The sequence below is a fragment of the Corythoichthys intestinalis genome, chromosome 11, assembly GCF_030265065.1.
Source record: "Corythoichthys intestinalis isolate RoL2023-P3 chromosome 11, ASM3026506v1, whole genome shotgun sequence".
In the NCBI taxonomy this organism is placed as follows: domain Eukaryota; kingdom Metazoa; phylum Chordata; class Actinopteri; order Syngnathiformes; family Syngnathidae; genus Corythoichthys; species Corythoichthys intestinalis.
Window position 1 is genome coordinate 32,165,283 of NC_080405.1, and position 18,940 is coordinate 32,184,222.

The 18,940-nt window shown below is 38.7% G+C and overlaps 1 protein-coding gene across 2 annotated transcripts in view; it reads right to left on the bottom strand.

The window, feature by feature from the left end:
• The window catches only part of LOC130923966 (rho guanine nucleotide exchange factor 9), a 72,193-nt gene that overhangs the window by 47,542 nt on the left and 5,711 nt on the right, over positions 1-18,940 (bottom strand). For both annotated transcript variants that reach the window (XM_057850163.1, XM_057850162.1), the window contains 2 exons: positions 16,538-16,664; positions 16,336-16,439 (listed from right to left, as the gene is read on the bottom strand). In XM_057850163.1, the coding sequence (XP_057706146.1) occupies positions 16,336-16,439; positions 16,538-16,664 (231 nt within the window). Of the gene's footprint in view, positions 1-16,335; positions 16,440-16,537; positions 16,665-18,940 lie in introns of those variants that run through there.

An 18,940-nucleotide genomic window follows, 5' to 3' on the forward strand; every position in this document is an offset into this window, starting at 1 on the left:
GCCATTTGGCAATCTTTATAATGTCTTGACTAGACATTGTAGAGGTTGTTGTACTTGCGGACGTCTTTGATGATACGCTCGTTGGTTTGGTCTATTTTTGCGTGTAGCACAACAAGGTTTGAAAATAGCAGTGATATCGCGCTGAACCGGAAACAACAGTCTTTGCTGACCAATCACAGTCCATTTGCGTCACGTCTTCTCGCGTTGACGTGACACAAAGTCAGAAAATTGTGGAGATGCACGTCAGGCTACGGCGAAGAGTCATAAATCGCGTCTGCCTTGGAGGCGTAGGTCTGCCGCAGAAGCATAACTCAGCCTTAATAAGCAACTGCACTTCACTTTCTGACGAACAAAGAGTAGGGAGAGGGAGGGAGCGAGCGTGAGACAGCGCGATCGGCTCGGGACAGCTCAGCTGTATTTATTACCTTGGTCTTTCCTATGGAAAGAACAAGGTATTGTTATTCTGCAACTTTATTCGCCTTATTATTATTATTTATTATATCTTCATCTTATTCTCCGCGTTTTTTCGGCGCGCCGCGCAGCCCGAACCATACCACCGATCGGCACCGTTGAAGTATCGGCACGACCGGATTTTTTGCGCGACGCAGGGACTTTTTCAAAATCCCCCGAAAAATTTTCCGTTCGCCCGTAAACGGCAATTTTCCGGAAAAAAAAAAAAGTTAAAAAATGTATCTAGTCCTACAATTTTTGACCAAATCACATAATTTGGGTATCAAAAATTCCGGGACGATGAGGGGCATAAAAGTTGTATACAGAATTTGGCAAAAATTTACGGCTCCCCGGAAATTTGCCAAAAACTTTCCTATTCATTTTGAATGAAAAAAAAACGCACGCTGCACAGCCCGAACCGTTTGACCGATCGGCACCGTTCAAATATCGGCACGACCGGAATTTTCGCGCAACGATGGGAATTTTTCAAACGGACCCGAAAACTTTTCCCTTCGCCCGTAAACGGCAATTTTCCGGAAAAAAAAAAAAGTTTCAAAATGTATCTAGTCCTACAATTTTTGACCAAATCACACAATTTGGGCATCAAAAATTCCGGGACGGTGAGGGGCATAAAAGTTGTATACAGAATTTGGAAAAAAATTACGCTTCCTCGGAAATTTGCCAAAAACTATCCCATTCATTTCAAATAGGAAAAGTCCCATTCACTTCCAATGGGATTTCCAATGGAATTTACATTGCATTGATGCCATTGACGGCCATGCATGTCGAATCTACTGATGCCAATGTACTTGGATTCAATTGACTATATGGATGTCGATGCCATTGACGGCCATGGACGTCCAAAATTTTTCCCATTCATTTTCAATGGGGAAAAAACAAAATTACCCCAAATCAACAGAAAATAACCAGATATCCATAGGACGTGTCCCCCAAACTTCCCCAATTCCATTGACGCTTATGAAGGGTGCCGCCATTGACTTACATGGACGTCCAAAATTTTTCCCATTCATTTTCAATGGGGAAAAAACTAAATTTCTCCAAATCAACAGAAAATGACCAGATATCAATAGGACGTATATCCCAAACGTCCCCAATTCCATTGACGCTTATGGGGGGTGCTGCCATTGACGTCCATAGACGTCCAAAATTTTACCCATTCATTTTCAATGGGAATTTTTTTTTTTTTCCCCAAATCAACAGAAAATGACTAGATATCAATAGGACCTGTCCCCCAAATGTCCCCGATTGCATTGCTGCTTATGGAGGGTGATGCCATTGACGTCCAGGGACGTCCAAACTTCCCATTCATTTCCAATGGCATTTCTTCATGTTTGTTCATTCTTTTGATGCCAATGTACTTGGATTCCATTGACGCTTATGTACGTTGATACCATTGACGTCCATGGACGTCCAAAATTTTTCCCATTCATTTTCAATGGGAATTTTTTTTTTTTTCCCCAAATCAACAGAAAATGACTAGATATCAACAGGACGTTTCCCCCAAATGTCCCCGATTGCATTGCCGCTTATGGAGGGTGATGCCATTGACGTTCATGGACGTCCAAACTTCCCATTCATTTCCAATGGCATTTCTTCATGTTTGTTCATTTTATTGATGCCAATGTACTTGGATTCCATTGACGCTTATGTAAGTTGATACCATTGACGTCCATGGACGTCCAAAATTTTTCCCATTCATTTTCAATGGGATTTTTTTTTTTTTCCCAAATCAACAGAAAATGACTAGATATCATTAGGACGTGTCCCCCAAATGTCCCCGATTGCATTGCCGCTTATGGAGGGTGATGCCATTGACGTTCATGGACGTCCAAACTTCCCATTCATTTCCAATGGCATTTCTTCATGTTTGTTCATTTTATTGATGCCAATGTACTTGGATTCCATTGACGCTTATGTAAGTTGATACCATTGACGTCCATGGACGTCCAAAATTTTTCCCATTCATTTTCAATGGGAATTTTTTTTTTTTCCCAAATCAACAGAAAATGACTAGATATCAATAGGACGTGTCCCCCAAACTTCCCCGATTCCATTAACAATTATGGAGGGTGCTGCCATTGACGGACATGGACGTCCAATTCTCCCAATCTTTTCTAATGGCTTTAACTTTGTTTAGTGCCAATGACTGGCATTATGGTCCATTCTATTGATAGACCTGAGTGGGGCTAAGATTTGTATCTCCACAGAGGAAAGACCAAGGTGTGTAATTTCTCCCGAAATTGCAGTTTCTAGTTTTATTTTATCTTTTTAATTGAAGAAAAATCCGCGATGGACTGAGGGTGCGAAGTTTGAAGGGCAAAGTAGTGAGGGATCACTGTATCAATCTTTCGAGCGCTCTTTCCTTTGTGAAAATGTTCCTGTGTAACAAATTTAATGCTCACAATTGCTGATTCCTTTTTCATGTGAATATAAAGTCCTATAAGCTGCAATTTCGGCCACGAGAAAGTCATGTGTACCTTGAGCAGAACTCCTGACATTGGGCCAATAAATTAGGCTTGAAACAAAAAGACTAGTTGGGGAGGAGTGGGGTGACTTGGTCCAGTTTTTACTTAAAATTGTCTTTAAGGCAAGAGGATGACAGTAATTCCTAGTTTAGAATGTGGCGCATCTTTGGAAACACTGTCATTTGATCTGAAATCAACAGTGAAATATAGCTTTAGGAAAAAAAATGTTTTGTGGCATAACTTCCTGCTATGGGGTTAATTGTGCCATTGAGGGAAAATTTACTAGTTTAACCCCTTCAGACGTAAGCATGCTGCTGAAGGACATGACGCGTTTGCGTCTCTAAACCAATAAGTACAATGAATTTAGTTGCTATTGCCACTTCTGAGAGATGATTGGAGTTGGATGAAAATCTACCCATCGAAATCAAATCAGGAGATTTGGCACGCCCTCTTGGCAATTTTTGCTTTTTGAAAATGGCTGATCAAACGCAACTTCAAAAAGGATAATGTAAAGTGCTCATTCCTCATCAAAAACAAATGAACATTAAGATAAAAAATAACCAACAAAAGCATGAAATATACACGACCAAAAAAATTCACTTTGTTCTGGTGTTTGAGTAGAAAAATTTAGCAGTTTAGCAGAAAAAATGTGGATCTGTTGTACAAGCGAAATTAATCATTCTAATCTGAGGATTGGTAGTTATCAATTAAAACGAGACAAAATTGACACATAATTACTTATTCACCATTTATTGAATTTTTTTGCAAAATGAAAACCCACTTTTCTACACCACGGCCAATAGCACCAACTGCGCCATATTCCTCTCTGATGTGTTTACTTGCATGGTGTCAGGCTTTAGGGGCGAAATGTCCCCATTCTAGAGCCCAGCCTAAAGTACTGGTTGCTTTGGACCTCTGAAAGATGTATGCACTAACACATTTTTCTTCAAAATGTTTCAAAGTTTCTAACCTTGGAGGATTAAAAGCTAAATTTTATATTGCTTAAGTAATCCAAGCTGTCAACTGCGCAGGATTATTAGGTTATTTATTTCTGCTGGGGTTCATCAAGTTTACATCTGTCTACACTGTACTCACTGATCATTTTTGGGCCAAAAAAAGAAAGGTCAAAGATAAACACGCACAACTTGGTGCAATGTCACTTACAGCTACAAATCAAGTCAGAAATCTTGGCGTAATTATTGACTCTGACCTTATAGCCATCTAATGTTCGTCCCTAAATCTGCCAATTACAACCTAAAAATGTAGCCATAATTAAGGGGTTTCTGACTAAACAAAACATGGAAAAAAATCATGCATGCATGCATGCATTTTCAGTGGATTGGACTATCGCAACGTTATATTTACAGGTCTTAATAAAAAAAAATCAGTCAGGAAGCCGCAGCTAGTACAGAATGCTGCTATCCTCTAAAACTCAAAACTAGCTTAACATTATCTTGGGCATGATGAACGGTCGGTATTTTTCTGGTATTTATACCCTCTTTGTTGTGAAGATTATGACGGAAGCTCACTGTGATCATAAATAATTTGATGGGCTGATTTAGGTTCAGTTCAGTCATATTACCAAACCAGTAATCTAATCAAGCACTCAACACAACTTCACGTAGAGCTTTGGTATTCGATCAAAGATCTAAGAATGTGTTTGAAAGAATAACACCAAAAAGGAGTGCACCAGTATTTTTAAAGCCATAAATAATTTCCAGAGCACTCTCTGCACATACGTTCAGATAAAAGTGAAGGATCATGAAAGTGAGGCTTTCAGTGAATTGCAAAGAGCTGTACAAAGCATCACAGCTAAGATATGACAAGTTCCCTTCTCAAACAAGAGCCTGCTCTGTGCTTGTGTGTGCGCACACAGGCAGGGGGGAGTGTGCATATTACATAAGCATGCCCTTCCACTGTGGGCTCACTCTCCAATCTCCCTGACATTTAGACAACAAAGGTCACATCTGAAAGTCTAAATTTGCACAGACACCAATGCTAATTTACTAATACATATACAGAAGAGATTTGCTTTGTGAAAACCCTAAAATTGTGCATGGTATTGTATCTGATAAAATGCTGAGCCTTCCTTTTTTTTACATGAACTTTTATTGAAACCTGACCCTGCATGTTCTTCTCTTTGAATGACCTAGCCCTCATCTTGTACAGACACATTTCTACCCTACTTAAAACTTGATGAACCTGTTTATCATTTAAAGAAAATGTTATATATTAGTTAAGAACATAACTTGCAAAAAAGTATAACTAAGGTATTTTATAAACTGCTGATTATGGACTTAATTTTAAATTGCTACATTGAGTTTAACAATAATCTTTATTTGCAAAGTTCTGCATCCAAGAAACACACATGGACACCCCACGGTTTCCCCCTCATTTTAGTACTCCAACATACAAGTCAAACAAGGAAAAAGTGCATTTGTCCATGCCCGTGATTGTATGTCCACAAATGTGTCTGCATGAATTAAGAGTTTTTAGAAAACAACTCCTGCAACAAACAAGACTTGCCTCGACATGAACATAGTACTGTACATTCATTGGTCTCCCCTAAGCAGAAGCTATTGCTTAACTATGAGTTTAATTACATTTAGGTTACAAAGAATAAGGAAATTAGATAAAGAATTCATTTTTGTTGAAAATCCACTCACCAGTCAATCATTAAATTTGCAACAACGGACAAAAATAGATAATGACAAATTGATAGCTCTTTTCTTTTATTTGGTAATTTAAGTCATTCTGAACGCAACCACTATCAACTGTTATTAAAATGACTATGTTTCGTGTTGTCTAAAAACACATCGGAAAACAAAAGTGGCAAATCAAACTGAAATTTCTCCAGACCTTGACCGAGATGTCATGATGCATTTACATCAGAAATTGGGGTCAAGTGGCTTTCAGTTAACTGGCAAGAGCGGAAAAAGATCACACTTTTAAATATTCTTAAAGGTGCTATGTGGAGTTTGTCCCTTTTTTATGGTTGTGACTACCAGGTCCGGCCCATTGTTGTTTTCGTCAACAAAGACGATAACGAAAATATTTCATTTACGGACATTTTTTTTCATGACGATGACGAGGCTATAACAAGCTTAAAACGTGTCTAGACAGAATAAAACATAACACGACGAATACCAGTATTCGTCTGACAACACGACAAACAGATGAAAATGCGCCACAGCCTCTGTCATATGTTCACAATGTTAGATATTTTCTAATTGTATGTGTAGTTAGCCTGCATTGCAGCAGTGTTTGGTTGTGTCAATCATGTGACGTGCTACACCCACCCCAACTCACCGGTGTCCTCTCCAGACTCCAGGCTTTCTTAACTTGAAACACATGGTAAGATTTGTTTTCTAATCTTGGCAAGAGAGAATATGCAATGTTGCTAGAGCCTTTAAAGTTCTGTGCTGAGTGATCATCACATACTAAACATAAATCGGCGCGTTAGCATAGCATTCGCGATCTAGTTAGCATTAGCATTTAGCATGGGGAGCGTCATCTTAAACTCTCGGCAAATTCTTTTACATACCGTCTGTGGCATCCAAGTGGGTACAATTAATTGGAAATAATGTACTGTTTTCCTGCTGAGTGTGTATTATCATTACGAAGTTGTCCTTGTAGACCACAGGTGTCAAACCGATTCCAGAAAGGGCCTAGTGGGTGCTGGATTTTGTTCCAACCGATAACGCGCAGAGAGTTTAACCAATGAACTTCCTGCTGAAACAAGCAGCACCTGACAAAGTTTAACTGATTACACATGTAAAAGATCTAATTGGTGAAAAGGTGTCCTCTTCATTGGTTGGAAAGCAAACCTGCACCCACTAGGCCCTTTCTGGAATTGGTTTGACACCTGTGTTGTAGACGCTACAATTTGTGCTCGCCTGTCAATGTTTGTTCCAAATTGTTGAAAACCTTTATTTATTTATTTTTAGACTAAAACTTTTTAATTTTGCAGACGGAAAGAAGCATTTGTCAACAAAAACGAGACGAAGACGAACACATTTTGAAATAACTAAAATATGACTAATATGTATTTTCATACTAAAGACTAAGATGAAAATTAGAAGGGATGCCGAGAACAACACTGCTCCGGCCAAGCTAAGCTGCAGTCTGTGTTAAGCTCGTGCATGGCCCGCATGCCTTTATGAGTACGAATATAAAGCAATGAATGTTTGGTACATTAAATCAGCAACAGATACATAAATACAAATGCAAATGCAAACATGACTGTTTACTGTTAGTAGCACGTCTTAAGTGGGTTAGAAAAGTGTTATTGCTATGTGGAGACTAGGTGGAGGATTTGTGAAACAATGTTGCTGCCGCTGGGATGCATGTGAAAGTACGTAAGCACATGTTCGCCCAGAGTGTCTGACCCGAACACTTTTGGAGCAGTCGCAGTTAAAATGTCAGGGCTCTGTGTACTCATCAGAGCATTGGTGGAGCATGCATGGAGTAGAAAAGTATTTTAAATCAGCACAAAAAATTCTATATAGTACCTTTAATTTCAAAAGTATTAAAAAAAATGTTTAAAAAATGTTTATTTGCTTGATTTGACCAACTGCTGACATTTATCTGTATACAAAGCTGTCATGTTGAGACAGCTGAATAAAAAAAAAAGGTAGCCAATTTTAGTGACCTAATTTAAAGTCAAACAAGGTGCAAAAACATGACTGGAGTGTACCTAGCGCTCAACATTTTTACAAAGAATATTAAAAAAAAAAAAAAAAACACTTATATACAGCAGTCTACACATCAATGTTGACCATACCATTTGCAATATTAATGATATTGGTATTGTTCCCGACCACCTACAATAGTGGACTAATGCACGTACCTCCCATCTAATGGACTGAGTTCGCTACCCCCCAAACCGAATGCTGGTCTTTCAATGAGGGGAAGCTCAGGAGGAGATCAGCGGCACCCAATGCTCAGGAAGGAACGAAACTGCCAGAAGTCTCCAAACACAAGCAGCTTCAATAAAAATAAACTACCAGAAATAGAAGCTCAATTTGTTGCTAGCCATTTTTAACAACGCAAATGTCGCTAGGATGATTATTAAAGTCTCCGGTTCAACTCAGAACAAAGGAACGACTATTGAAAAATGACCCTGTGGATGTTAATACAATAAGATCACTGATTTACTCATTTCTCTGTCAATCAAAAAATGATTCCACCTCAGACAGCTCACCTAATCATCATGCAGAGAAGGAGAGCGTCCGGGCAAGCCGAGCCCCGCCCGCTGCCCATAGACCCCCAAAGACGCAAAGCTTCTGATTGGCGAGATAAATCTAGCCTTTATCCAATGACTTGTCTTGTTTCGTTGTAGTGGAGCAATGCACTCTCAACTGAAGCACAGCTTCCGCACTGTTTAAAGCAGGGGTGTCCAAACTATTCCACATAGGGCCGCAGTGGGTGCTGGATTTCATTCCGACAAAACAAGACGACACCTTTACAAGTGTAATCAGTTATTTTCAGTCAAGTGCTGCTTGTTTTAGAAGAAACATTATTGCTTAAACAATCTGTGCTCGATTGGTAGGAACAAAAAGCAGGACCCACAGTGGCCCTTGAGTGGCGGTTTGGACACCCCTGGTTTAAATGAATGAATGAAAAGCAAGCCACATCGTAGCAGTGATAAGTAGCCAATTCTGAACAAAAGTTGAGTGTGTTGTAGTTCATATTTAGTCAATAACATGAACACACAACAGTATATTTGATCACATATATTTTTTTGACATTTTGGAGGAAGCTGAGCTACCCTTGCAGTCTTAGAGCAATCGTCAATGTTGAAAACATAAGTTTGAATGGTCAAAACTTCTACATTCCTCACTAAGAGTCAATAGAACTGTCATGTGTTCTAGCCTATAAATGAACAAACTATGTTATTCGAATGTAAATTTCATAATCGGTAAGAAAGAAGTGGCAGAAAATAGATGAAAAGATTTATGTTTTAATCTAACCCTGGATTTTTCTTTTCTGGAGTCAGTCTGCATGAGACCACAAACATTTTTAGAATGTTTCTCTCCGAATAAAGAATTTCTGTGTGATCAAATTCTTTGTGGCCGGAGGGCATTTGGCCTATTGAGGCAATGGCCACCACCACACCCATATTTCCCACCCAGTCTGCTCCTGTTCTTTTGTTTCACTCCCATCCCCACGGCAACCACACTAATTTCCAGCTTTCTTCCAGACCACAGGATACCTAAAAATATGTGTTTTCTTCAACCCAGGTCTTTCGCTGTTTTTCAGCATCCAGTTGTTTGGGTCAGATAAATTGTACTACTTTATGAGCAATTGGTTGGTTAGAAATAGTTGCAAATAGTGATTGAAATATATTTCCTGTCTTTTACAATCTTTTCCTAGTGTATATACTACTATGCGTTTGATCTTAATCAGCATTTACTATAGACAATGTGAACACTTTTATCCTCCTGTATGTAAAAATATTTGAGCTTGCATATGTATCTGTGAGTAGAACACCCCGACCAAAATAGCTGTTTCAGCTTTGATTTGTTGCAGGCGAGTGCTATACTACTGCACTCGCATTGTGCCAGTTATGAGTGTGTTTACTATTGTCACAACTCATCAGTGCACTGGCAGCTACCTGGGGCCTTAAACATTGGAATCCTGCCTGTGTTTTGTGGTTGCTGGCTCTCTTTTTGCATGCAATGTCTGTTAGATTTTGTAAGATGTCAACTTTAGAACAGAAAAGTGAGATCCCTACGTTTACCACATCTGGTCTATATATATATTATAATTAGGGCTGCAGCTATCGATTATTTTAGTAGTCGATTAATCGATGAACTAGTTAGTTCGATTAATCGAATAAGGAACATGAAAAATTAAAATACCTGAGCTGAGCCTCAAATGGTATTAAAAAGAATGAGGATCTTTGTACAACAAAAGAACAATTGGCTAACTTAAATAGCAAAAGTCCGCTAGCTTAAATGCTATAAAATGCTAACTTTTAAAATGCTCTTAACAAATGGTTCAGACACATATTCCCACAAAATAAATATGCCTAAGAACTAAATTATGAATGCATAAAAAAACATTAGCTCAAACAAAAACTTAGCTTAGGTTGGTCTTAACAGGGAGCAGTTGAATTCAGCCATGTGAAATGAGGCAGACCAGAGGGTAGTGTATCCACCCTAATCAATAAAACTAAATGCAAACACTTTCAAAATAAACCATTACAACACCACTTTAAGTAAACGAATACTCAAATCAATAAAAATTCATTCGAATATTTTTTTCCTAATCGAATACTCGAGTTAATCAATTAATCATTGCTGCACTAATTATAACTGACATTAAGCAGTCTTCTCACACACTTAACTCAATAGCATGCACAACTGAGGCCCAAGATCAGGCAGTTTCAACTGCCCATATTTACTCCGGGCCTGCCAGTCTGGTCTGCTCACAAATACAATGTTTTTATACCAGTGAGTTATAGCTATGTTCCCCTGTTAACCAGAAGACCAATGATGGCCACTCTCCCCACGATCCTGAATAGGATAAGTGGTGTTGACAACGAAAGGACTGTCACTCTTTGACATTTTTAATGACACTTAATATTTCAAACTTCTGCCTTGATATGAGTGCACAGTCATACAAAAAAAAAAAAAAAAAAAAAAATTGAGTGTAGGTTAACGCTCATGTGTATTGATACAGAAAATGTGTCATTATATGATATTTTTCATTTAGGTCTCTAGTATTTCTTCACAAATGTTAATCAATCTAACCACCGTTACAAGTGATAGCTTCTGAAAGTCACTACAGCACGTAAAATAGTAAAGCTGACTGAACACCTATGACACAAAAAAAAACATACAAGTGCTTCCTAACATGCTAAACACAGTTCCACCCAAAACAAAGGCATTGCAATACAGGAATATTTTTAACCATCACATGCTTAGCAGACTAAATATTGTGTTGTACTGAAAAATAAAGAGAAAAAGCAAACTAAATTAAAACATGCTATCATTCTCACAACCCCACAAGAAAATAGAAAAGCACCCAGAAAGTGGGTACTGAACACTCATATGCCTGCAGGGAAGGACCACATGGGGAGAATGCAAATAGGTGAGCACATGAAAAATAAACATTGGGGAGTCAAAATCAAGACGATGTGAGTAAAGGGAGAGGGAACGGATGCCAGTGATTGAGATCTAGCTTCTAAGTCAGGACTAAAGACTAGGAAGAGGCAGAGTGAAAAAGAAATACTGGGTTGCTGAGTGAAGGGATTGCATAACACTCTCCGTGTATGTGATGGAGGACTTTCTCTGACACCGCTGTTAGGTCAAAGACAGAGCGTATGATATGGCTCCTTCAACCCAAACTTATTACATGTATTTTCTTTATGGCCAACATCTTTACTAAGGTTATATGATACTATATAGAGTATGTAAAAACAAGCAAAGCAGTTGCAGTCTTTAATACATGTATTGATAATAATAATAAAAAATAAAAAAAATACTGTCCTTTAACTGAAGACAGTTAACTAACCACTTCTGGCCCAAACTGTTTATTTGTTATACAAGAGTTTGTCACAATTATAGACTCTACTTAAGTATTCGAGTGGGAGGTTTAAATAATGAATTACTTTTTACAGTCATGCTTTAATGGGATCACTTCAGGACTGAAGTGCATTTGCATTGTATATGTGTGTAAACTGTAATAAAGCAGATGAACATAGAGTTGGGAGGAGTGATCAGACCATCCGAAAAAATTGTGAGGAAAATCCTACACTCTTTGGTGATGCTTCTTATTTAAGTGATTTTAATACATATATAGTTTCTCCTATCCATGTTTGCAAGATGTCATAAATTGCATAGGTACATTAAGAGTTTAAGCCTGGATAACACATGTTTTGTTTTAGTTTTTTTTTTTTTTTTAATTATTATTATTTTTGTTAATATTTGTTAATTATATTTGCTAATCCATCCCAACAAGGACTCAATATACTTCAGTTCTACAAGAATTGGTATTAAGTTTAGAAATTACATCAGTTGTGTATTTTATTAACTGCTAATCATGTCCCACAATTAGCTTACTTTGCATTTTAAGCGCAAATGGCAAGTTGTCAATAGGGTAAAGTTACAGTGTGTAGGATCTTGGCCCAAGGGTGACCACAGAGAGAGCTGAGGCAGCAACCGAAATGTCAAGTACCAAGTACTTTGTGCAGAGTCCATAAAATGAAAAGATTTTATTTGAAGACAACTTGCATGTGCTCTTAACATTGGCACGACCAGTGCTACAATAGTGACTACTTCATTTTACAATTTGTTTGCAATTAATATGTAATTGTTTAAAAATTAGGGGGGTTAATATGCCACTACTGGCGCTGTGTCACCAGTAGGTGAATGGCGAGATAGTGTAAAGCGCTTTGAGCGCCTTGAAAGGTGGAAAAGCGCTATATAAGTATAACACCATTTACCATTTACCACTACTTGGAAAATATGAGGATATCTGGCCAACCTTTCGACAGTTCTCCTAATACATCCATACAAGCATTTTCGACATTTATTTGTGCATTTAGGCATCATTACTGTATGCTGTTACAAAAAAGGGCCATTTTCAATCTGTTCTCACACAACTGAAAGCACATGAATTGTCCTTATGACTGGTAAGTAGGAGACAAGGAGGGTACAATGCAACCGAAGTCAGTCAAGAAGGCGCTTCACAGTATAATTGTGGAGATAAATTACCTAATCAAACAGGCAAAATGATGACAGATATAATCTGATGAGGGATGAGAAGTACTGCATGGGCTAAAGCTATCCCAAAAGAAACATTACATAACACATTTGTCACATCATCTACCAAAATGTCCTCACTGTCCTGATATGACATGAACATATGATCGCTTCAGAGATGATACTGGAGAAAAAAAAAATAGCCCTCTGGAAGTATATAACAAAAAGGGCAACAATATAGCACACACAAGATATCTGCATTGATAATGAGAATAATCATAACAGCATTACAGTAAATCAGGCTACTCCAGTGAGTCAGATCAGGGTATTACCACAGTCTCCGGGAACATGCAGCCACATTAAATAAAAGTGGGAATGGCTTTTATAGGGAGCAAAGGAAACTCTCTCGACAATTATGTAAGAAAAAGGCCCTGAGCCTCTTCGTCTTCCAAACACACATGCATGCACGGACGCACACACCTGACAGGCACAAACTGAGTCGGTAGAAGAAACAACCTCAGGAGGCTGTGACACAACCACCTGCTTAGATTCCATCAGCAGCAATTTATCAGAACTGTTACAGCTGGTGGCTCCAGGATGTCACCCTGCATATGGGTTTGCACCTTGGTAGAGCAGCGGTGCTGAATAAACACACATGGCTGGTTCCAGGGGTTCGGAGTGGAGATGTTGGCAGTTCTTCACTGTTATACCCATGATAGCATTTGACGAACACATAACAACCCAGTGATTTTTTTAATACATCAGAAAAAAAAGTTAACCCCTATCGAGTTCATTTATTTATTTTTTGCTTCAGACGCATCACTGAAGCTGAGGACTCATTAGCAAGTATCGTAAACACAGTAATCTAAATAATGTTCATTGAAGAAGTGATGCCAACATATGAGAACTGGTACCCCAGCATGTTCTACAGTTGCGTGCACAAGTAGCACATTTCATTGCTGGCCCACTCGTTGCCCAACTAACCACTGCCTGCTGACTCATGCATTCATAATTAATAGATAGCGTTGCGTAATATGATTATGACCGCACATACCCGTTGGTCTTACACTTAATCATGTAAAATTTCTGATTTCAGCTTTAATCTGCATGAAGCCCTAAATAAGTTTGCCTTTCTCGCAACTAGTCAGTACAGATGTTATCACAGCAACAGTGTCAAACCACAGCAAAATGTCCCCTCAATCTCAGAAGAATTAACATAGGCGAGAAGAGGAGAGGGGGCAGTGACTGGAGGAGAAATCCATTTAAATGAAATGAAGAAGAGAGGCGTCAGCATTAGCAGTTAATCCACTGCAGTGAGAATGCCTTCTTTCTGCCTGCGGCCTACAGGCGAGTAGTCATCCTAATAGGAACAGTACCACATACTGCAGTGTACCTCAAATATTTCCACCAAAGCCCCAATCCATGTACCATACTGGCATGAAAAGACAAGAAAAATGTGTAACATCTGTGAATGCTTCACATAAATGTCTCTCACCATTCAGCGACCTTTCCAGCGGTGCCTGTCCCTACCCTAAGGCAGGCAGCCTAAGACACATGCACACAAAAAAAAGGAAACATGTCTCATTCCCTCACCCTCTCTTCTTCTCTTCCACCCCCTTTTCTCCTCTCACCCACACACTGCCTTCTTTTAGCCATCGCTTAAAAAGGCTGCCTAAAGATAGAAACAAGTAGACGAACGCGAGACAGCCAGTGTCATGGCAACATCGTGCAGTGGTTTGCAAACACCATTTAGCATGGAGTGCTTCAAATGCTTAATTATCTAGAGACTTCTTAAAAGAAATCAAATTTAGGTCACTGAATTTGAATGATAGGGCTTCCCGAACAAATAATGGCAAATCATTTTTAACAACACACCCGCTCTCTTATGTACCATATAGCCACTATATCAAGAATTCCACCAAGGCCACCTTCACATCAAAAGACCTTTTCTCATAATTATGCTATCTGATTGTATTTCTCTAATGTAATTCTATTAGAGTAATAAAGACTTGAGCAGATCACTAGCGAGATGGACAATATTGCCAAAGTGATACAATAATTTCACATCAATCATAAAACTATAGACAAGTTTCCGAGGTACTTCCGCTTTACTTTCGCATGGTGGAGCTGGAGTGGCATTACTCATCAAAATCCCTAATAAAAGACAATTTGGAAATGCTGCATCCATCTGCCATCATAACGAAAGGGTAGGACAACATGAGGAAATGGCTAGGAGTCGCCACAACCAAAATAGTTTTGTAATCTATTGATTTAACGGCACTGGATGGAAACGCTGTTAGACAAGGGATGAGAACTTGATGTGCCTCACAACAACACTTACGTTGATGGACATATATCGAGAATACGTACATTCTAATTTGATGATGGAACGCTTGATTTATGCGCCACCTTCATTAATATTTTTCTAATAATTTCATAAATTGTGATTTATTGATCTGTTTTGCAGATTCACCAATTGTTTTAAATAAAACAAGAAATAGAATCATGCCCGAAAGTTTTATTGTGATCAATATCTGCAATAAAAAAAAGAATGACATACTATTTGTGTTTATATGTACATGTGGGACCTTATAGTACTTCCTTGCAACAACAAAATCCATGTCAGACCTTCTGCATTCAGCTGTTAAATTATTTGTATTTTCATCTCATTTTGTTCACTCAAGTGGCCAGCGTATCAATCTACACCTCATGTTAACACAGGCTGAACAGATGGTTAGAATTTTGTCCACGAACGATCAACGAATTAATAAAAACAAACATGCAATCTTTTAGGTGGATCATTCAGGGTTATAGCTGCAAGTTTCGACTTAAGGCGTATGGCGAGGTAGATCCACACTGGCGCTTTGAAGCTGGACACTGTTCAAAACATTCCACTTCCAAACATATATATAGGCGCTTCCAGTAGTTCCCACAACCAAGCACAGCATAGAAGGTCCTGGAGTCTTAACTACGTCGTGCTGAATCCATTTTTGGAGATTCCGTGGGTCCCTCTGGTTTGATTTGGCAGTTTAAAACTTTGTCTACTTCAACCGCAATTCATGGCATTCTGTCTAAACCAGAAGTCCGTAGCAGAAAATGTCAAAGATTGCGCAGCTCTATTTTCACTCGGGAAACTCGTCTATAGGCTCAAAACTTTTATCTACTTGGTTCAGTAAATTGAACTAATAATTCATTCTTCATGTCAGTAATGAGTAGTTGCTGTTTACGAACTTTTAAAAGCTCCATCATTTATCTACCTACATGAAAACTGAAATTACTCAAAAAGCGACAGTAGGTTAAAACAGAAAATTTCAAGTGCATTCTTGCAGATGCATACGTGAGTGTGAAGCTATCATTTAATATCTTTCCATTTATCTAGTTCCAAATGAGCAAGGGCTTTGGGGTTGAAGTAAATCAATCCACATGCATCATATCATATATTTATGATAATGTACTGACTGTACCTGTGTCAACTCCATATTACAAAAGATGGTGAAAGGGTATTCATCCAAAACTTAAGAGAGATCACTTCAATTATTCCCATGGCAAAACAATTTGAAATAAAATAAGCTGCCTTTGTGCTTAGCTTTTGGAGTTTCACTCTAAAGGTGTTCTATATATCTAAGGCCCTTCAAAAGCTAGGAGACAAGAAACTTGTGAGCTTCAATGCTAGAAAACGCTCGACTTACAATGTTGACCTGCAATGGTTCTGACCCGGGTCGTAGCAGTCTCTTTCTCCGGCAGCTACTGCCTCCAGGCCGCAGACGTACTGATGATGATGATTTACCTGCATCTGTTGAATAAGTATAGGTATAATGGTGGGCAACAGATGACATGATTTAATCAAACAAAAATATTTAATTATAGAAAATTAAATGCGTAATCTAGTACCTGAATGGGGCAGGAGAAGAGCCAGGGCAGTTAAAGTGCTGGGGGGCAGAGGTAGGGAGCGGCAACGCTGCAGAGAAGCCCTTAGGGGCGGCTCTAATGGCGACACCCCCGCAGGGCGAGACAAGGCCTAAAGGGTACCCAGGAGTTAGTGGAATTCTTATATTCCATACAGGGCTGCTTTGATATATAGTCAGACTCAATGTACACATATCAAGGAAAAATCCTGCTTCTCTGTTTGTTCAGTGAATTCAAAGTATTTCACATCCAGCATGCCAAATGTGGTGTGTTAGTGTTGCTTGCCTGGCTGCAAACTGTCAGACTATACAGCACATCAAGCAAGTAAAGCAGCCTCAAAAGTTAATAGACACTGACTTTGAGTTAGGCCAAGGAGAAGAACTTATGGGAGCAATGAGGCAGAAAATTGGATACGATTGTAGACAAAAAAATGAGTGACAAAGGCATGAGTGAAATGGGATGTGAGCTGGTCAAAATAAAAGCCTTCCTTTATAAATGGGGAAGCGCATGCTTGCATTGTTGAATCTAACACAGAGTGGTGTATAAATATTGGGTTAGGAACAAGTTGGCCTTCAGCATCTGGAGTGGGTTCATTCATTATGGCCATGTGCTAAACTTATGAGTGAGGTGGAGAAGACCACAATTAGGACTCTTTTCGGATGTGGGCTATTTCAATTTTTACTGTGTTTAGGGGAGAAATACTGATAAGACATTGAAATATTGATACCAGAAGTCGTTAACGGATGCAAAAATGCCTTAGTGGTAATTTAACATCTTACTCTGCGGTGCAACTCCATGGACTGCATCTCATTCATAACACCGGCTCCAATGACAGAGCAGGGCCTGGGACGAGCAGGCAGCCCCAGTGAGTGCTGCATAGCGATATTAGGTCTGCGCCTCCGTCGGCATAGTGAGCCAAACTCACTATAATCGTTGTGGAGATCTCGATTTGGATTTGGCCTCCACGGATCCAGTCCAGCTGATACCAGGCGAGGACAAGGGTGCAGCAGCTTTTGAGGTACAGAGGTCCCCTCTGTGTTAGAGTGGGTTAAGGCTGGGCCTGGCAGTCTTGCACTGCAGCCTGTCTGGCTTGCAATCTGCTCACACAGCTGGGATTGGCAAAGATTCTCAGAGGCTTGGCCCAGACACACGGTGCAACAATAAATGCTTCCAGGACACTACATTGGGTATACCTACACCTGAAAATTTCAGGTTGAAATAAAATGAGGCCCAGAACAACACCGAGTTTTTAACAAACATTTCGATTGAGAGCAGAAACTGTATTACAGTATTTTAACAATCTTAAGGATCTGTACCTCATTAGTGAACAACAACAACATTGTTTAGATTTCAGCAAACATTAAGGTAGGTACTGTAGGTTCGACCATAAACAAATCTATTTAGTTCAGGTCAATGGTAGTGTAACGGTACACACGACTGACTTTTGTGCAGCCAGCATGGGATTGATTCCCGCTTAGTGACTGTCGGTGTGAATATGGGCGTCAAGTGTTACATTTCTCTGTGCGCCTTATTGGGTGACTCTCATTAACCTAATCTCATCTATGTCTTTGACGATTTTAGAGATATAGTCATGAAAACCAGAAATAGTTCATTTCTATTTATTGTGTGGCCCACCACACTATTTGTTACAAAAATAGAATTTTGTATGTTTTTGAACTGATTTTAAAGTATAAAATTTATTATTGTAATGTGTCAAAGAAAAGCTTTGATGTTTTCACCTCAATATAGCATCATAAATATTTAATTTCTTGAAAAGAAATATGGCGAAAAACACAGACAAGGCTGAAAAAGCAGTTTCTGCTCTTGAAACCCTCTTTAAAATAAATTGCTGTATTTTAAGCCAAAATAACTTGTGTTTGATAGGACAATATGTCTATATGCTGCCATAGCACTTTCATGGCGCATTAAGGCCCCTTACTATTTTAAATCTCAGTTTTACCCTGGAGATTACAGATAGCACGCAACAGCGTTTGTTTCAACCCAGCCAGAAAAAGAAATAAAGTACCGGTTATATTTATTATTCGAACTTTCTATCATTTTTAGCTTACAATCATTAATTGATGTTTCATATTTAGTTTAAAAAATGACTTTATAAAATTATTCACTGGCATATTTTAAACTTTTAAACAAATTACGTCACAATGAAAAAATTAGTGTCTGTAAATAGGTCACGGATATCTACCTCATACCTATTGCTAAGTTGTATATTTTTTTGTTACTGTGTCATTTTCCCTAATATTTTAGATGATAAATAATCAATCCAAAAATAAATAACTAAATAAATAAAGCGTTTAAAAAGGCTAAATTTAAAAAAGAAAATCTCAACCACTCCTTGACGTCTGTGATTTCTTCATTGCGATCCTTGTT